The sequence below is a fragment of the Harpegnathos saltator genome, unplaced genomic scaffold, assembly GCF_003227715.2.
Source record: "Harpegnathos saltator strain DR-91 unplaced genomic scaffold, Hsal_v8.6 scaffold779, whole genome shotgun sequence".
Classification (NCBI taxonomy): Eukaryota; Metazoa; Arthropoda; class Insecta; order Hymenoptera; family Formicidae; genus Harpegnathos; species Harpegnathos saltator.
In genome coordinates, this window is record NW_020230625.1 from 1,099,773 (window position 1) to 1,120,377 (window position 20,605).

At 50.1% G+C, this 20,605-nt stretch overlaps 1 protein-coding gene and 1 long non-coding RNA gene across 2 annotated transcripts in view; both read right to left on the reverse strand.

The window, feature by feature from the left end:
• LOC112590308 (glutamate receptor ionotropic, kainate 1-like) overlaps positions 1–1,123 on the reverse strand; it is a 121,306-nt gene extending 120,183 nt beyond the window's left edge. The window contains exon 1 of the mRNA XM_025306396.1: positions 997–1,123. Within this exon, the coding sequence (XP_025162181.1) occupies positions 997–1,078 (82 nt within the window). The 5' untranslated portion in view covers positions 1,079–1,123. The remainder of the gene's footprint in view (positions 1–996) is intronic.
• Positions 1,124–1,173: 50 nt separating this feature from the next.
• The window catches only part of LOC112590309 (uncharacterized), a 97,144-nt gene continuing 77,712 nt past the window's right edge, over positions 1,174–20,605 (reverse strand). The window contains exon 3 of the long non-coding RNA XR_003114111.1: positions 1,174–1,284. This is a non-coding gene — a long non-coding RNA (uncharacterized LOC112590309). The remainder of the gene's footprint in view (positions 1,285–20,605) is intronic.

A 20,605-nucleotide genomic window follows, 5' to 3' on the forward strand; every position in this document is an offset into this window, starting at 1 on the left:
CGTAGCCGACTGTTACTACTTTCAATGTGCTCACAGACGGGCGGTTAAACGACATTTGACTGTGAAATACCCTCGTTGCTATGTATGTACTACACGTGTACGGTAGTACACGTGTGGTTGAGATCGGACTGATTTTCTCTCTGACGCGCGCAAGCCAGAACTTCGGTAATTGTCGTCGCACATCAATAAAATGTACGTTATCCGTGTACTCGTCGTCGCTCGTGCGCCGCTCGCGCCATCAGCGCCAATTAAATAGAGCGCCGTTGGTAACGCAGTCTTTTATCGTTGCCGTAAATTTCAATTATTTGCCCCCCCCCCCGCCCTCGGCTCGATTAAACATTTCACGGCGCTGCTACGGTCTAATGATATTTCGCAACTGTTTACGCAATATCGCGTGCGCGCGCAATACTGTTTAAATCAGGAGCGAACGCGTGAGGGAGCTAAAAGCGCAGGATGACGTAATCGATGAGGAGGTGGACCTCCGAGCGAGATCGAACACGAAGAGCGTGGGCGAGGAAAAAACAGAAAAAAAAAGAGCAATAACTGTGACACTGAAATTAAATTTCGCGGAAAGACGCCGCCCGGCGCGTCTCTCTTCGCGCGTGTCTAGGCGCGACTAGCGATCGCGGTTTCTGCGGGTGAAACAAACAAGCCCGAAGGAATCAGCCGCGCGTGTTCGCGTCGAAAGAGGAGGGAAACGCATATTTCCGCTCTAGCTATCTCGAAGTGACCCGGTGACTCCGCGTCGGCGCGAGGTCCGCTTGAAATTAACTGCAAAATAAGATCTTATCTGCTTATAATATCCCCCGAAGCTCCATCCTCGACTTCATCTCCAAGAGAGCTCAGTCGCGCCCGGCGGCTCTCTCTCTCTCTCTCTCTCTCTCTCGGCTCGAGTATTATCGACCGGGACATTGATAATAATTTTACTGACGCTATTCAATGCGACCGAAAGGGTCGCGGCTTTCACGTCGGGGAGGAAACTGGAAAGATACTCACCTATCCTAATGAAATCAGGAAGAGCCGCGGCGTGGGCGGCGAGGAGCGCCAGCAGCAGCAGCAGCAGCCACCTCGCAGCCATTTCCGGTTCCGGTTTACCCCGCCGCCTTCCCCTCGCTCCGTTGCCGCCGCCGCCACCACCACCCCCGCCGCTACCACCCCGCCTGCAGTTCCCCCCTTTCTCTTTCTGCAGTCTCTCCCTCCCTCCTTCCGCCTCTCCCTCTCTGCCTCTCTAGGTCTTCCTCTGCCTTCCTCTCTCGACGTCCTCTCCCGTAGGAACTTACGCCACTGGAAAACAAGATTGGATAACGAGTTCATTAAAATGCACGCCGCGAACCCTCGCAACCGGCCTGAATATCCGCCGTCATCGTTTAGGGGGATTGTATTTTGAGAACGCCGTGAACGGCTGGCCGATCGCCGGCCAACGACGGAACATCGTCGTCGTTCTACGACGAAAACGCGGGGACGGGGGAGGGGAAGGGACGAGGTCAGGGAAATCCGGCGATGATAGCTCTATGCCGGTCATCTAGATATCGCTACGACGGGATATCGAGCGCTGGTGAATTGCAGGGAAGGACCTCGGTAAAACGCGCGCGTCTGATCGTCGACTGAACTTGAAAACATCGAGCCTGTGAAGCGACGACTGTCGTCGCCAGCGGAGTCTCGTTTACGAGTTTCCGAAGAATATTACATGCGAAAACGCGAACGTAAGGATGCAAGTGTCTTGTTTACTGACGAATTTCTCTTTCTTTCTCTCTCTTTCTCCCGCTATTCTCTTCATTTCCCCTTTAAGGGGACTGGAGAGTCAGATTGTTGAAAAATCGTGCTTGTTTCTGATAATATTTTGTGACGAACTGAATAAATGTGCAAGAATGAAAATTTTAGGTATATTTATACAACATATAAAGAGCAGAAAAATTTTGTTTATTAACAAATACTCATATAAATATACGATATATATCTAACTGAAATATAATCTTCTTTTTTTTTTTCAAGTTGTAGTTTTGCAGTAATATCTCGGCTCTCGATGGTCCGATCAGAGCGAATTTTAGCTAGAAATCTTGAGGAGGCTTATCATTATCCGGTGAACCACTAGACAAAAAAAAATCGAACAAAATTAACAAAATGGCAGCTATTGTTAGGAAAAAATCCAAATTTTTCAGTTCTTTTACAATAAAAAAATTAATATCTCGAAGTGAAATATTTTGACGTAATTGTCCATGGTTCGTCTGACAGCCAGATGAACAAATATCATTGCTTTAAAATTTCAAATCGATACGAAGCTCAGTTTCGGAGAAATCACTGCAAAAACAGTTGAACAATAAGATTTCGAGGAAAACGCGTTTAAAATTTAAGTGGACGTATATTCATATGAGTATTTGTTAATACAAAACAAAATTTTTCTACTCTTCATATGTTGTGTAAATATATCAAAAATTTTCACTCTTGCACATTTATTCAGATCGTCGCAAAATATTGTCAAAAACAAGCACGATTTTGCAGTAATCGCGTGTGTTGCGCAGCTTCGATGGAGAGTAGCTTGGAGGACATTAAGAAGTAGAAAAGCCCGCCTGTGATCGGGCACACGCATCGCGTAGCGACGTGTGCCGGCAGCATCACCGCTGTAATAGACACAAATGTTTCTTGTTCACTTCCAATTATATATAAGGATGTTACGCGACGATTAAATACGCCGCGGTATTGTGTAGACGCTGCGCTGAATATAATTCCAAAATATATTGCGCGCCCTGAAATATACACTTTTCGCGAAATAGCCTCGTGCGGTCTCTTCCTTTTGTCGCGGCTTTCCTGCGCTACTCTATGAAAGTAAATGCCACCGCCACACGGTCAGAGACGGCCGTGCAGAGCCGCGAAGTGAACGAGTCTCGTTGACTTTAAATTGCAACGTCGGGCCGGACGTTGATAAGTCCGACCTTCCGTCTCAACCCTCCGCGTTTCACCGCGAATCATCTCGTCGCGTTTCTTCGCGGATTTTAAATATGCACGCGAGATGCCCGCTTACCTACCCCGCGCTAGCGACTTACGAATGCGCCGACCAACTGAACTTGATGCAACTTTCACGCGAAATATCTCCCCGGGGGATCGTCCGCTCAAGAGAGCTCCGAGAAATCGATGACAAAAGGGCAAAAGCGCGAATTTGTCGATTTAATAACTTAATATATTTTTACAAGGCGGCAAGCACCGCCGCGTTCGAGTCGTCGTCGACTCGCCGGCGATCCCCCGGCGCGCTCTGTGAGTTACGTAACACACGCGCGAGATTCTCCTTGCACGGCGCGCTTATCATTTGCACAAAGTAACGTTGCGGTGGCCGAAACTGAAAGCAACAAAATACAACCAACGCGGATGGTCGGCCAAGCGAAGGCGCCGAGAGAACTGACAGGGCGAGCTGGGAAAAAAATGGGGCCGCGCGTGTTTTTAAACTGCAGCTGGGGGGCTTTTTTCGTAGCGCGAGCCCGCGAACGCGTAGCTACAATGGTCGTGCGTGTACAATATACGAGCTTCGCGAAAGGCACGACCGAGAGCCGGATTGCGCAAGGTTGGTAAATGCAAGCGGGAATACGGGTGAAAATACATAGCGTTGCCGCTCCGCGCGCGCGCTACGTCGAACTATGTACGCGCCCTAGAAAAATATTTGTTAATCCGCGATGCAGATTCCGTAAGCGACGCAAATCTGTTATACGCCTTTGGGAAATCCTTCCTTTCATTATGGAAACTGTCCTATGCAGATATATCACGTTTATCTCGCCGTTTGTCTTCCGTCCGCGAGCGTTTCTTTTTTTTCGTTTCGCTCGTCGCCTATATTATTCATAGTCTGCATTGGGGAATGTTCATAAGTATCACGGGAGAAAAGCGAGGTCGCGTCAGTCGAGAACGCGCGATAGAGTCACGTTCCAATGAAAAAAGAAGATAGTCGCGATACTTTCATCTTCGTCGGACGGCGATATTTATGAGCCCGTCGGGACGTTTCGAAATGCCTGGATTGGAGAACGAATAAATTTATATCGCCGCACGTTCTACAGCATACATTTCAGCTCATTAGCAGCGCATTCTTCTTCGGTTATCGAAAATATCACGTGGCGATTGTGGAAATCCGAATATTACGGACGTGCGCGAATGTATAATTACATTTTTACCATATTTTCATTTCCATGAATATTTAATATTTGTTACTGCCATATGTCGTTTCTTCTCGCTCTTCTGGTTAAAAACTACATCCAAAATTACGCCAACTTATTACCATCTGCTTGCCTCTCTCTCTCTCTCTCTCTCTCTCTCTCTCTCCCCCCCCCCTCTCTCTCTCTCTTTCTCGTGCATGTTGCGATATTGCGCACATTTACAACTATCTTAAATTATACCATAAAGTAGCAGTGACTCCATGTGTACTCTATGCGGTAAGCTTAAACCACTTTGGCGAATGCGATTTGCCGATTCAATTTTGGAATACCGAAATTAACGGCAACCGCTAAATCCGCATCGCTCTTGATGTGACAGTAATTATGAGAAATATTAATTATCAGAAAGGTGTGTGTTCCCCGACGAAAAGGAGAGGAGCGAAAACGCGCGGCAACTTTGTGCGCGTTGATTCGCAGATTAATTTATCGCAGTTGCGGAAACTGACGTTGCACAATGAAACGATTAAGCACGCGTGTAGAGCGGCGAGAAAGCTTGATTCGTAACAAAACCGAATTAATGCGCGGAAGGACTCGATAACGAAAACTCGGTCTCGGTGAACCTAGTCTTCTTCTTCGGGTCGGACGCACATCCTGTGATATTCGTGCAGCGCGACTGTCGATCGAAGCACATTCAGAACTGCTTCCTAATGTTCCGTTTTCTTCCATAATTAAAGAGGTATAATTTTTACACCTCTTTCCTTTCCATCTTACGTGCCCACGAGTTTCTCTTTCTCTCTTTCTCTCCTTTAAACAACACACTTACACATTTATCGCTGTCGAAACAACTAACGGACACAGATGCGAATCACGATGTATGATGAATTTCTAGATGCAATAACAATGCAGCACGCAGGTTAGATTCTCGGCACTCGACCTCCGGCGAGTGCTTGGATGGGGAGACCGACCGTAAGAGAGACGGGTAGCTCCCGAGCTTTACCCGATAATAATGCCGCTACTGTGTAATGTGCACTAACTTGCCAGAGGCGAGTTTGAGCTAATTATTTGCCTACGTCACGGTGCATCTCTGCGGATCGTATGAAAATTTGTTGCAACTTCCCCGCGCTCTCCTCGATAGAAGAAAATCTCCTATTTCACGCGACACACAAAATTCGTCGCTTCGGCCGCGCGTGTATACGCATGCGTATGTGTACGTGTGTGTAGATGGGTGGATGAAGAGGCGCGCACGTCGTCATCGACGGATTACGGGCACCAGAATCACTCTGGATATCTTGCCGCTGTGGTAGCTCGCGAATTAATTTAGTAGGACGACAAAGGCCGGCATTACAGTGCATGAGTTCCCGGTGTTATACAATGCTCGCGGAGCACGCAGCGCGCCATTTACCTATTTATCCAGCCGCTATGAACCGTTCCTGGAACTAGCGACTCGTAGTTAACCCGACAACGGCACCGCCACTTTGCAAAACGCCTCGGCCACTTCCCGGTCCGCGCTCACGAAAGCCCTCTCTAACGTACCCCCCCCCCTCCCCGGCTATGCGACTTCCGTGTGTAACACACGTCGCACGTCGCACGCCCGGTTGGCACATGCACCGATCGCCGAGATTCCCTTCCGCTTCTTCGAGTTTACCCGCGCTCGACCGCGGCCGCGAATTTCCGATACGTCGCGTTCGCGAAATCGTAACACGGACGGATCGCCCGCGCCGCGCCGCGGCGTTTCAATCGCGTCCGCCTTTTTCCCGTGACCGTGACGCGGCGCAACCTTTGTCGATTCTCATCGGTCTCTTGGTCGGTTGGCAACGTGATGGAACAATGTAAAATCGAGTGACGCAAACATACTGATACGAGTGAATGCATTGCTACGCGTCGTTGTTGTTTTAATTTCCGATATCAAGTTTTCATCGCCGTTGTTTGAATTCCCGATATTGAATTCAGCTCGATGTGATGATTCGCGGGTTTTCGGTGCGTACAATACGACGAATCTCGTAACGCGAGATATTTTTCCCCGATAAGTACGCATTCGCGATAATTATATATATTGTTCTACGAGTAGTTAAAATGTTTTACATGTATCGTGTCTTCCGTATTTTTCGCAACGCTATCGACCGCGAGAAATGTACAACGAAATTACCGCACGACGATGAGAGAATCTGCGCTAACGCGAGGACGCGTCGTCCGCGAAATTTCGCACATTTATCGTCGCACTTTCCGACAGAGACAGCGTACTGGACGTTCTTCCTCTTCCGTAACAACTCCCAACACGTAGTCCCTCTATTGTTGCTACCCCAGCTGTGTTCGGTCCCGCCGTTCTCATCCAATGTCATCCGTGAAAAGTATCGCGCGTCACTTTGCATTTCTTTTTTCACTTCCCCATCGGCCAGGGCCGCGGCGAGAGGATGAAAATATCCCCGTCGTGCGAGACACCATATATATATATATATATATAGCGATATTGACGTCTTCCTCGAGGAAAAAGGGGAAACGATTCCTCAGAGATAAATCGTTTAACAGGGAAAAGTAATATTTCACCCCGCGTGTTCTCCGACGCAAGGACGCGAGATAACAAAGTAGGACAAACCGTTCTTTGATTCACGCGCGAGATGTTCCTTCCCTCCTCCAGAGTACTCGATGTCGCGGAACGATATTGAAGTACTTTGGAGTGTCGAAATGGAATTCAAAACGTCGTTCCCGTCGGGGGAGCCCGTCGCCAGGTCGGTTCGGCATCGAGAGAACATATCCTATTTTCTCTTCTCGTTCGCCGTGTTTCTCCACCGAGGTGCACTCGGCGAATTGCTAGACGCGCAATTGGACGATGCCACTTGAGTGTCATCGTAGGTGCAATCGTGATTTAATGGTGGTAAGGATGAGTGATACGAGGGCCGGAAGGAAGGGACAGAGTGAGAGAGAGAGAGAGAGAGAGAGAGAGAGAGAGAGAGAGAGAGAGAGAGAGAGTGAGAAAGTGAGAGAGAGTGAGAGAGAGAGAGAGTGAGAGAGAGAGAGAGAGTGAGAGAGTGAGAGAGTGAATCTCTCGTGAGAGAGAGAGAGAGAGAGAGAGAGAGAGAGAGAGAGAGAGAGAGGGAGGGAGAGAGAGAGAGAGAGAGAGAGAAATATAGAGATGATAAAGGAAGAAGAGGGGAGAGAGAGAGAGAGAAAGAAAGACAGACAGACAGAAAGGGACGAGCACTCGAAGAACCGGGACATCGGGCGACGTTCGGAGATGCGCGCTGAATTTTAATGAACGCTTTGCCTTTGTGCGCTAAGCTTCCTTCCTCCGGAGTCGGTCCCGCGGGACGGGCATGGCTGTGAAATTTTTATGGAAACACGAATCGTTCGTCGTCTCGCGCGCCTGCCCGGCCTTCCCGTCTCGGCCCGCGATCATTCGTCCCGCGTCGCTTTCACGCCGTTGGCGTAACGAGGCTTCCCGACTCGACGCTGGCTGTTCCCTTCCGCGCGCGCAATCATTCGCAGTTGTCGCGACGCGCGATGCAAATGGGAACAAGGGAGGCGACTGGAAGCGCGCGCGCGCGAGAGCTCGTAAATATATCGCTGCGCCCCTTTGTCTCATTGTCGTGGGTCGATCGATCTGCGGCGTGCCGGGGGTGCGACAGAGCGAGAGCGAGAGGAGAGTTCGGGAATTTTCGGTGAAAAATTCGACAAGGTGAGAAACTTTGCGTACGCGAGCTGCCGATGAAAGTCGACGGAAGCGTAAGCGGAAGTTTAATAGGGATCGCCATCTGCGCGCGCGACATAAACGACTAATATCGGCGAGAGCGATCTTGCGGGGCGTGTCCTCCTTCTCGTTGGATATCTCTCGTTGAATCTTGAATTGGAAAAAAAAAAAAACTCCCTCCCTCCCCAAGTCGGAATCAAGCTGCAGTCGCTGCGGTACATCTGGAACAATGCGCTCATAAACTCGGCTCGTTGGATCGTCAGGTTGAACAAACTCTAATTAGCGGGAAAAGAGCTGCAGACGAGTGCATGACGCGCTCGCGCACGCGATAAGCCGAGGGTGTCGTGTTATCGAGCGGATCTTTTATCCGTCAACGGCGGGAAAACGGTCTCTCGGATTACGAGAGATGAAAGGCGCCATGCGGAATTCGCTGGCAGTAGCACCTTAAGATCGTAACGCGACTCGCCCTCCGCCACTTGCTTCGAATTGAATTCCTCTGGTCCGCCGGCGACGAGACGTGGTGTTCTCCGCACGCGCGCTAACTTATTTATTAATATCTCCGTTCGCTCTCTCTCTCTCTCTCTCTCTCTCTCTCTGTGCGCGCGCGGCATCGGCGTCGGCGAGTCTCGGGCGAGTAATTCTCGTGTGTTCGCGTCTATTGGTTTTCGCGCGCCGCCGATATTGCTTCTGCTACATCATGTAACGCGAGTAAATCCACGTCACAACGTCGAAATTGCCGCGCGGCGCGACCAACCTCGCTAGAAGAGGATTCCAATTTCATTTTCCGTCTCCCCGCGCTCGTGCGTCTCTTTTGTTTAACGTTTCACGGCGACCGCGAGCGCACACACGCGTTCGTGCGCGCGAGCGCACGGAGCCTTCTCTCTCTCTCTCTCTCTCTCTCTCTCTCTCTCTCTCTCTCTCTCTCTCTCTCTCTCTCTCTCTCTCTCTTTCTCTCTCTCTCTCTCTGTCCCCGAATGGATTTTGCATAAGAACGGGACTCGCGCCGTCTCGCGCGCACAGTAAAGCGCGCGTAAGTACTTTCTCCTGCAGCAAATATTCATGGCGAGCTCGTAAGTAACGTGCCATCGGAAAACATTCGTAACGGCTTCCATTCGCGAACCTCCCGCTATTTTGCCGTGTACGTGTGGCTAGATGTGCGTGTGTCCCTTCTTTTCTCTCTCCCGTCCGCCACCGCCCTCCCCCCTTCTCCCCCCCTCGTGAAGATCATTTCTTTTCTCCGTGCGATCTGCTTGGATGGCGCAGAAAAGAATGCGAAACGACGCGTGATACTCCTCGAAACGGAGTTAGAGCGAGGGAGAGATGATATCGAAGGGTAACCGTGGATTCGCGAAGAAAGGGGCGAATGTTTGCGGGACGGGGGGAGGGGAACGGAGGGGGTTATTGTGAGGAAGATTGCCGTCTCGCTCGATCCAAGATCTGACGGCGTGGCTGCAATATTGCATAAATGATGAATGGGGCCGCAGGAGCGTCTACAACTATGTGTGTGTGTGTGTGTGTGTGTGTGTGTGTGTGTGTGTGTGTGTGTGTGTGCATCGTGTAGGAGACGTAACGCGAGCGTCGTTGTCCTTTGGTTACGTGATGTATCGGGTCACGTCATAAATAACTTCCGACCAGGATGGCAAATATTTATTCGGTCCGAATACTCGTGGAAAGAATGAATAAGCGTTCGTCTGTCAGTCCGAAGCACGAGTCACCGTTAATGATGACGGATGCGCATTGGATTAAGCATCATTGTGCGGGATACATTCTCACGAGCGAGAATCAATTTAGAGGAGCAGAAACGCGAGAATTTGTTTCTTTTCTCTTGCTTCCCGCGGCTCTTGAGCCGCCCCGATAAAAATCGGGACGTCGCGCGAGATTCTTTCTAATGGGGCCAGCGACGGATGTAACGCCAAGTGCGCCGCAGTTTAATCCCGAGAGGAAAGACGAGGAGGGTGTCCCACGTTAAAATAATGAATTACTATACTAGTAGAATTACTATACAGATTTTATTACTCTCTGAGGAAATAAGAGGGACGTAATTTTCACGTCGAAACGCGGCTTCAAAGGTTACGTCAATTATACTTTTCATCGTTCGCCTCGCAGTCGCGGTCTACCGGTCTTACGACTTTATAGTTGCCGCGCGGTCGCGCTTGTTCAAATATCCATCTTTCGCGGAGTAAATCTCTCCGCGTGCAGCGGCTCGTTCTTCCGCGGAGCGCAATATGACGAATATAAAATTCACGGCGCGGTGTAATTTCGAAGTTCCCCGCAAATTCATGAGTTCTCGCTGACGCCGGACGAGACGAGCCGTAACGGCGAGATCCGCAAATTTTACGCTTTTATTCCGTCGGTTTATAGACGGGGAACAATTATGCGAGGTAAGCGGCGGGAGCTCTCGCTGTGCACTCGCGCATCTGCGCGAGATCCCCAGTGTTTACGCGTCGCTCTGCGAACGACGTCGGAGAACTTGCAGGATTCCTTGACGTGCATCTGCGTAATCCTCGACTACGGGGAGCGGCAGCATCTCCGTCATCGCGTTATGTACGTTTAACGGCGGGCGCCGCGGGTTGAGAGTCGCGCGAGACGCCTGCAAAGCGCATTCATACGTCCGGCCATTGTACGGCGCGCTGCAACTTGCGTGGAAAATCGCGGTAATTATCGCGGCCATTTCTCCAGCCACCGAGCTGGCTACGTGAAAGCCGAGTCATCACGTCAAGTCCGACCGGCACCGCGCCGCCGAAGTCAAGGGGCCCCGCGGGGAGAAACGAAGAATTCCGGAAGCGGAATATTCGCGAGCGGAGCGCGAGCGGAGCGCGAGCGTAGCGTTCGCTCTTGGAAAGTTAAGGACATTAAAATCTATGGAGAGCCGAGCGATGGGAGTTAAGCGTACGGAGGAATTCAACGGCCGCGCGGCGTACGTATAGCTGAATGTGTGTGAGGCTTTCGAAAAAGTCGATGAAAGTTTCACAGCCCTCACCACCTGAGGAGGTAAAGATTCAACTTCTCTCGCGCGGATCCGAAGATTTAAATATTCAAGAATCCGAGGCCCGTATCCCGAGCTCTCACGACAAGGCGGTAACTTTGTTAATGAAAAACCGAGAAAACTTTGCCAACGTTACGGCAACATGCCATGTACCCGCACTCGGCTTAGTATATTCTCACGGCACGCGGACTTTATAAGCCAGGCATTAGTCGAAGAATGGCGAAATGGCGTGAACGTGGTGCCGCTACGGTTTTGCGGGCGGACTCTTTGTAGCCTCGTCCCGCGGGATCCGCGGCGTTTTGTGCACCACTTCCCAACTCCAGTTATGCTTTAGGTACTTTCCGCGGAACAGTCCAAGTTCCGGGAATTTTTCTCGCGCCGCAACATATTATCAAATCCTGCCTGGGCCATAATTCTTTTCCCGCGCGGACACGTACGAGGAGCTTAGGGGAACAGCATACACGCTACAAACGGGCGACACAGCCCCCCCTCCCTCGTGTGACGTATTTATCGGCAAATTCGACGACTTCTCCCGTTTGTTTTCTTCTTTTTCTTTTCTCTTTTCTTTTCGATTTCTGCGGTCGAAAAATCCCGCCGCTTTTCTCCGCGCGCGCGCGCGCGCGCGACGCACAAAGGAATAAATGTAAAAATTGTGAGGAAAAAGATTTGCGCTATTTTTACACACGATCCTTTTCAAACCGAATGTCATTCCTGTTGCATACAAGGTGGCACGTTATTGCACGAAATTCTTCACACGTGTGGATCGTGAATCGTAATCAGAAGGGTGAATATCCGAGAGTTGCATTTGATTTATAGGAAACGCCGCGCCATGAGAACGCACTTCGCACGGCCGGCTCCTTTATTTCGCATTAAACGACAAACGTCGCGTATAAAGATGAGAGATAGGAGTGCTATGAAGTGAAGCAGGCGGAAAACGTTGGATTTCGGGGACGGGCGGTGTACACACGGTATACGGCAATCCAGATTTGAATATGCATGAGGATCAAGGCATATGGCGCAGCTTGCGCCTTCGGTTTATCGTGACTCGAGATACGTTGCAAAGCTATTTCGATGACAAAACAAGCAGCGCACATCGGGGATTATAAAACTTGCATCGGAATACGCCTCTCGAAATCCTCGGAAAAATGTCTGCGGAAACATATCGCGAAAAACAACGATTATATTATGGCGTATTTTTTTTCTGGCGATAACAATGCACGCGGCAACTGCGATTTACGCATCTCTCGCTGTTTATTCAAAGCGTTCAAATCGCATGTAAATAATTGATCGGTTTATTTATCGGTAATAATTTCAACACACTGCGCGCTTCTCTCTCATACGTAGCTTTCAGTTTCAACTTTTAGTCTTCAGGGGAAACAAAAATTTTTCGTATTTCTCTCCTCCCCGAATATTGCCCGAATATTCCGTTATTATTTTAATGTTTATACATTTATCACGCGGTTACCAAATATGCAGTATATAAGACTTATTAAATTTATTGAAATTGCGACATTGCACATTGTGTGTGAATAACCGCACGATAGAGAATGCTAAAACGATTCGTTACCTTTTTATTCAATTTAATTAATTAAATTTATTTTTATATCCGATCTTATTAAATATTTTATTCGGCTAATTAGATATTTTTGGTATGCATTTTCGACATTATGCCGGTGTTGTTTCTTTTCTTTCCTGTTTGCAAGAGAATTGAACTCTTTCTCTCTCTATTCTCTTTCTCTCTCTTTCCCTTCATCCCTCTCTCTCTCTCTCTCTCTCTCTCTCATCTTTCTTTGCTAATAAAAGCCTACGTAACTTCACTACAAGCGGAACACATCGATGAAACGATTTTCGCGCGTGAGGAGACACAAAGCTTCGTGAAAACCTACTCAGTAAGTGTCCTTCTCTCTCTCTCTCTTTTCTTTTCGTGAAGACGAGGCAATTATTGCCACTCACTATTGGGTCATAAGTGCACGCGAAAGTGCACCGTGTGCATTATCCAGCGGCTCTTGTAACACATGGCGCAGTATCCACCGGCACTTCCAGTTTCACTCGCATTTTTGCGAAGTGCGCACTTGACGCACATACGCGACTGTCTCTCCTACGTACGCACGTCACGTCACGTCACGTCACATTACATGCGTTCAAATTAACGTGCGCCACGAAACACGTGTGAAACTTGGTTGTGATTTCGATTTCGTTCCCCCTGCCTCTCCCTCCGTTTCGTCCGCAAGTCATTTAAATACGATAATTTGTGAAGTGTAAACAGTGCAGGCGGCACCGGCGCTGTTGCTCGCGCAGAAATTCACAATTTACATATATATATTTACGCGCATGCATGCACACGAATTCGCAGCTTACGACCGACAACTCCGGATTTTTAATTCTTAACTCTCCCGGAACAGGCAACCCCAGTTCGCATAGCCCAGTTCGCGTTTGCAGATAATGCAAATAATAATGACAAACACGAGATGAACGCGGGAAGTTACCACATGTGGCCGCGCGAATCGCGCGCGCGCTGCTCTTACTGATTAACCGACGAATGCGATAACACACGGCGGTGGTCTCGATATTTCGAGTTCGGTGTTCATCGAATCCCATCGGGATCCTTCGCTCTCTTCGCCGCATCGATCGGCGCCTGAAATTGGCCTCGGCTGTTTATTTCATCGTTACTTTCGCATTCGGCAGTACCGCAAGAATTCCGTCGGCGAAAACGCTCGCCTCTATTCGCCCCGGACTCTATTTGTCTCGGTTGCGCGTATCGATCGGAGATCGCGCGCGTCTCTTTTCGATCGTAGCAACTCCGCAGCATCCTCACGAGGATATTTTCGCGCCAGCGACCTTTGCGGCTCGCTTGCTCACTTGCGTGCATTGCGAAGCGGCGGCCGGCCGCCTGCCGAGACTTAATTAACGACAGATTTCTCGCCGGAAGCACCGGCCTCGCGAATCACGATCATTCGACGTTTGATAGCAGCGCGTGCGTATTGACTCGTCGTAAACCACCACCGCCACCACCACCCTCGCCATTCCGAGATTCATCGCGACGCGGGATCGCGAGAGGGATGAGCGAGTGTGTCGCGAGCGTGAGCGCGAGCCGGAATTTTTTCCCAAGTTTATCGCGTCGGCCGCGTTAATAAAAAACTACGAGCACACGCGCGCGCTTTTTATGCCGGATATTTGCGCATTTTATAGCTCGCTCCGGTCGCGGCGTGCGCCTCCGCGTGTTTCGCCAATGGTTATCACGGCGCAGGCCGTAAGCGGGAACAGTACCCTTAGCTATCCCGTGAAAATTGCAGCTCTCTCTCTCTCTCTCTCTCTCTCTCTCTCTCTCTCTCTCTCTCTCTTTCTCTCCCTTGGCCCCCTTTTTCCCTCTCTTTCCCTGTCTGCCCTCCTCCTCCCTCCGGCTACCGTTGCGATGCAACTCGCGTTTCGTCGGCCGGGGTAAACAGCGAAATTTGGCGCGCGCGCTCACTTAATAAGTAGCGTACAATAAGAGGATGACGTACGGTCGCATTTACAAATGGCCGCGCCGGCCGGCTGTTGCAGCCTGGGTGTCGTATCGCGGTGCACTAATTACGAGCTTTATGCGCGCTACATGTATGTAATGTATCCTAATTGGAAACATAGCTCCTGAGTGCCTCATTAATGGCGCGCGAGCGCGTGTCTGTGCCGACTTTTTTCGTCTCACTCGCGCCCGCCCTGCCGCGCGAGCATGCAGAACGGCGATAAATAATAAATGATGGAGCTGCAACGCGAGCCATTTCAGTCGAACGGTACAAATTAGAGATCGCCAGCGAGAGGTCGCCGTGCTGTTATTTATATCGCGCGCGCGCGCGCGCTTTTACCGTTTATGTCGTTTATCGTCATTACCCGCGCTCACTAATGACTCTGTGTTATCGGTATCGAAGCTAAAATATCGCGCTGGACGTGCGTGTTATGCGTGAGGACTTAGGTTAATAGCCGAACAGATCGGAACGTGTTGGTTCTTTCTTTCTGTTTCCTCTTTCGGGAAAGGAGAGGCTGAATCACTCCCCCCTCTTCCCCCGCGGGGGGAATATCCTATCCTCTCTCGGTGGAGCGACCATGAGGATGGGAAGTTTCACTCCGCGCGCCTCGAAATATCTCGATTAGAAAACTTGGGCGCGCGCAACGAGGCTTCTTCCTCGATGTTCGACTCGCTCTCGCCCGTTTTTTTAATTGCCATCGATCGCGAGGGCGTCGGTCGTCTCGAAATGACGTGTCCGATCGCGGGAGACGGATTGTACGCTTTACGGATAATCGAGCAACCGTGGTGAACGCGTAAAGATTTTCTCCGGAATAGCCTCTGTAGATTATCCGGAGCGGAACATGGCGGGTATATCGCGCGGTCAGCGTCGCGTATTACCGTGCGCGCGCGCGCGAGAGAGAGAGAGAGAGAGAGAGAGAGAGAGAGAGAGAGAGGGACAGAAACAAGGTGGGTGCCGGGCGAAAGCGTTGTCGGGATAATCTAGTTTTATAATGCACTCCATTATGCGGAAGTGGACTGACGTCCGTAGGGAACGGGCGTGGACGTTCACGGTTAGGCGAAGCGAGCATATACGTAAACAAGCGGACCGCGCTTTTCTCTTATTACCGCGCCGGCCCGCCGCGCTACTTTCGCTCAAGTGCTAACTCGACGAGCGCGCGATTCGCGGGGGCTGACCGGCCCGGCATTCGGCTCCTGCAATTTCGCTTAACGTCGGAAACATTAGTCCAGCCTGCAAATTGTATTCGCCCCGGACGGGGTTATCAGCGTATCGCGCGATTAGCGCGAGTTAAACGCGCGCGCGCGCGCAATTTTAGAACTTTCATCGCAGTCTTTGTGTGGGATGCGGTCAATAAAATTCGCAAGTCATGCGAGCAATTGGCGCACGCACGCGTGCGCGCGCGCGCGTTTTCGAAAAACCCGCTGCCCCGCAGATTTCTTTTTTTCTTTATGCATTACAACGCGGCCGCCAACGGATTAAATTACTCAATTACAGCGACCGTGCAAATCGATTGCAAATTTTTAATTTAAATTCATTGAGAATTGCGCTCGCGAAGAGATGATTCTATTAGTCGGGAATTATGAAATAACGTGATAATCAGGAATAAAAATCGCATTTGCCATGCTAACGGTGTCGCGCGAGCGCGGTGAAAAACGAGGCGTTCGTTGGAGGGAGGAGAAAAGGCGAAAGAAAAAGAAACAAGTCAGACGACAAACCAAAGAGACACGGCGCTCTGTCGGACACGCGATACCCAATTAACCGAGGCTCCCGTATTAACGTCGGAAGTGGTTTCGGGAGAGCGAGCGGTGAATCCAACGGAGAAAAAACGACGTTTCCGCAGGATTTTCGCTGAAGGCACGAAGCCGCCGCCGCCGCCGCCGCCGCCGCCGCCGCCGCTGCCGCTGCTCGTACGGGAAAGGCAATAGTCCCGTGTTGCGCGACAAGTGTTCGTAACACGTAGGTGCGTGCTAGACTAGAACGAAGCAATTACTAGCAGTTGCAGCTCCTCGTGCAAAAATCACCCGTCGCCGTCGTCCGCAGTCGTCGGGGCTAATGAAATTGTTGGAGTTTAAACGCCGTACGGCTCAATGCACGGATATGTACGCGGAGTTCCGCGAACGAGGTTTGCCGAGGGTAAATATAAAGCCACGTTATGCCAACGTATGATGGTAAAAGCTGTCTTTTCCAGGATCAAGACAGAGAGAGAGAGAGAGAGAGAGAGAGAGAGGATATCTCTCCCGGCGGAAAAATACTCCGCGTCCGTCTCCGCCGTCGCGATGTTGCTCTTAGTGTCGTCGAAGGCAATTGAGAGACATGTTATTTCCCGCACTTAATGAAAGATGTTTCCAGCCAAGTGTTTTTATTTCTTCCTTACAATCGCGGATACTTCCCAGGATACTTCTCAGGATGTACGGCGGGATGTTGTTTTAATTCTTGATACAGACCCGCGTATACATTTCGCGGAACACATTTGTTTCACGTTTCCTTCGCCGGAATATTATGTGCGGATATTTCGTTTAATGTAAGTCAGATAATACACGCGGCGTGTGTAATTAAGGTATCGGGAAATCCGTGATCATATTAAACATTTCACGCGTGGATTTCGACGGCGGTGGGTAACGCTGTACAGTGTAATAACACGTCCCGCGCTTAATTGGGACAAATTGCAGTTTTAAAACTGCCGGTTCCGCTGTAGCTTCCGTCTCACGGCTATTCGCTCGATCGAGCGCAAAACGGGCTGTATGTCTGCGACGCGAGAGCGAATCTTTGTTTGCGATGTGTGTTCGCTTCATTTGCAAATAATTGCGCGCGGATGTAAAACTGGGACGCCGCTCGCTCGCGCGCTATCTTCGCGAGCCACAAAAATATCAGCGTCACCCACACCGCCCCCGGTGAACGTGAACGTGGAAAAATATTAGTCAAAATTGAAATTTATTGATACGCCCTCTCGATAGCGTACGCTAGCGGACGAAACGCGACATTTTTGCCGGATACAGTACCAGAGGGTATAGAATATAGAGCCGCGCGAAAACAGCGGCGGATGCGTTCGCGAAAAATCACAATTTCACGCTGGCGCATTTGATAAAAATGAAGCCGCAGCGCGGAGCATTCACATTGAACGACTAAAAGACTCCGCGTCGCGTCGGTCGGCTCAAAGAGAGAAAGAACGCCCGCTTTTAAATAGGCGCGCATTTTCGGGACAGTCGCGCGCGGCGGACGTTTTCGAGCGCGAACGAAGCGCGCCGGCGTCGCGTCGCTCGCGCGCGCAAAACGCCCGCTCTGGGCGCGGCGCGTTCTTTGTCGGCCGCGATAAATTATAACGACGAGCCGAACGCGGAGAGCTGCACGCCGTGCAGCCGTTGCAACGTTTAAATCCGCCGTTATATATACGTTGTCACCCCGCACGAGCAAACAATCCTTTTGAAGCGCCATTATGTATTCGCGTGCCGGAAACGTATAAAACAAATACCTGCCGCGGCCGGTGTGTAGCTCTGCTTACACTCGCGAGGCGCCACAACCGGAGCGGCCATAGTTACAGAAATGGCAAATAATCCCGCAGCTAGCCGACGCCGACACCGAGCTCACGATAATTGGCAGCAAAACGAGCCGCCCGCTATTTGTTCCGCCCGGTTTCACGTGATTCGCGATTCCGCCGCTCTCTGCGCCGGTCTGACTCAAGGGTGATTACCAAAGACTATTTTCGAGTGAGCCTCGTGCGATATAATAATTAATATCGCCCAAAATCGACGCGCAATGCGCGTGTTTGGAATGACAGTTGGATCGAGTTGCGATTCAATCTCCATCTTTTCTTCTCTCTCTCTTTCTCTCTCTCTCTCTCTCCCTCTCTTTTTTTTCTATTATTTTTTATATTATTTTATGTTGTTCCATTTCTTGTGTATACTCACCTTGCATATCTTAACTGATGCAAAACTCAAAATTTTTGTATTATTCTTGACTTTCTTGCGCTTGAAGGGACTCTGTCCCAGAGCGCTCAATAAATAACGCCTTCTCTCTCTCTCTCTCTCTCTCTCTCTCTTTCTCTCTCTCTCTCTCTCTTCCTTCGCGACAATGGAAGCTTGTAATCCGATGTGCATCGTCATTACTGACAATGACTCGTGTTTTAATGAGCAACTTGTCGACTCCATGAATGTCCGGGTTTGAAGAGAGTGCAGTCGCTACCTCCGTCGAAAATCGCGTACGACTTGACGCAATGTAATAATGCAATAAATACTTATTAATAATAACCGTGCGGGTAATCTAATAATAATACATAGAATTATTCTATCAATTTGACGCGAATAATTGATTCATTACAATGCAAGCCGGCCGATTGGTCGGTCGTTACGTCGATAACAAAATGATTATGCCACGATTACGGCCCGGGGTATGTAGGAGGCACTCGTTACACGTCTTTCAAATATCCCCGGTATGTATCGGATTCCGATATCTCCGCGCATTCCGGTACTCATTTTTCAACTATCGACGCGAATACTCAATAGTTCTTTTCGCGGCGCGCATCTCGCCGCTCCTTGTCCGATAACTTTGTTTGTCGGACACCCCGGGATAGACACGCGCGAGTCGGTGAGCAGAGGGTACTTCGATCGCCGAATACAACGTCGTCGCGTTATGCGCAAAACTCGCTCGGAATGGGAAATTGCACGTGTCCCATTCTGCGCGTTATTGTTATTACAATTCCAGATAACGATATTACAGAGAGAGAGAGAGAGAGAGAGAGAGAGAGAGAGAGAGAGAGAGAGAGAGAGAGAGAGGGAGGGAGGGAGAGAGAAAGCCACTCGCCTGCTGGCGGCACTCGGCTGAGCATTCAGCTGCTCGTGCTCGAAGATCTTCGTTGCATTATTTCGCGTGTTAGCTCCTCATTTTCATTAGCGGCATGCATTTTTCATCAAACAGCCACACGCGCGCGCCTCCAGCTTCCGCGGCCGTTCATTTTTCGCGCGCGCGGGGCGATTTGATATGTAAATATATTTTCAAATCGGAAGGGCCACCCTTGTGCGGCTCCTGCGACGCGTATCTGGACGATGCACTTGATTCGATAAATGTGTGACCGTTTTAAGTGCGCGCGCACGCTTATGTTTACGCAAAAAGAGGAGCGCATTTCGTCGGGCAACAATGAAGTTCATTCGGTCCAGTTTGCACGGTGAAACTCGCTGCATAAATTATACGATGTTTAATGAAACGAAAGCAACGCGGTCGGCTATTGTCGGCATGGAGGAACAGAAGTATTAATTATGGACATTACTATTCAATAATACATCGCCGCGACCCTCCCTTCTCTTTCTCTTTCTCTCTTCTCTCTGATTCTCTCTCTGCTCACCTCTATCGAAATACGGTCGGCTCTAGTTTTCTCTCTCTCTCTCTCTCTCTCTCTCTCTCTCTCTCTCTCTCTCCTTCTCTTCCTCCGGAAATTACGCTCGTCACGACGCGAAATGCGCGCGATCGAACGAGATCGATAAATAAAATTGCGCGCATTCTCGTCGCGCTGGCGTCGGCGGCGACGCGACTGAAAGAGAGAATATCTCCGCTCACTCACACACACACACACACATACACGTACGTGTAACAGTGCAGGAGCAAATCCATGAGAAATGCGTCTGGGGTCGTCACGAAAATAAATCTGAATAAATCGAACATTGCAAATCGGACGTGATGGATGCGACCGATTATTGCGCCGGATTCACTGGACTCCGCGATTTTTCCGTCGATATCGTTACACCACCAACTTACAGTCACAACTTACAGTCGTATTCTCAATATTTCTTACACCTGTCCGCGTATCCGAGCTCGCGCTCGCGCGTTTACACGCCCGTAGGCGTGTGTTATGCGCGAGTCGATTCGCTCTCCGGGCTTATTCCGTTCCACTTTGATCACGTCCATTTTTATCGGCGCGACAGTGGTATCCCATCGGTTCCAACGGAATGGAAGGAAATGCGCGGGAGGACTCTTATCACGCGCATTTATCCGAAATTTAAACGAAGGAAGCGGGCAGAATGGCAAATTTTCCTAATTCCTCGTAAACGAGACGGCTCGGCTGATTGGCGGCCGCAAAAAGCGAGCGATCCCGTCCGCTCGCGGATTCGCCTGCGCCGAATTGTTTGTTAATCAACGACTCGCCGCGGATACCGAAAAGATAGGCGGCCTCGCATAAAATCTAACGCGGGTCTTTTTGCCGACTGACCCGCCGCCGGCTGACATTCCCGCGATTACTGAATCGTCGGATGGACAGACCGGAAAAACGGCGGCGAACTGTCGTGCATAACCACGAGATCGCTCCCGGGAGATC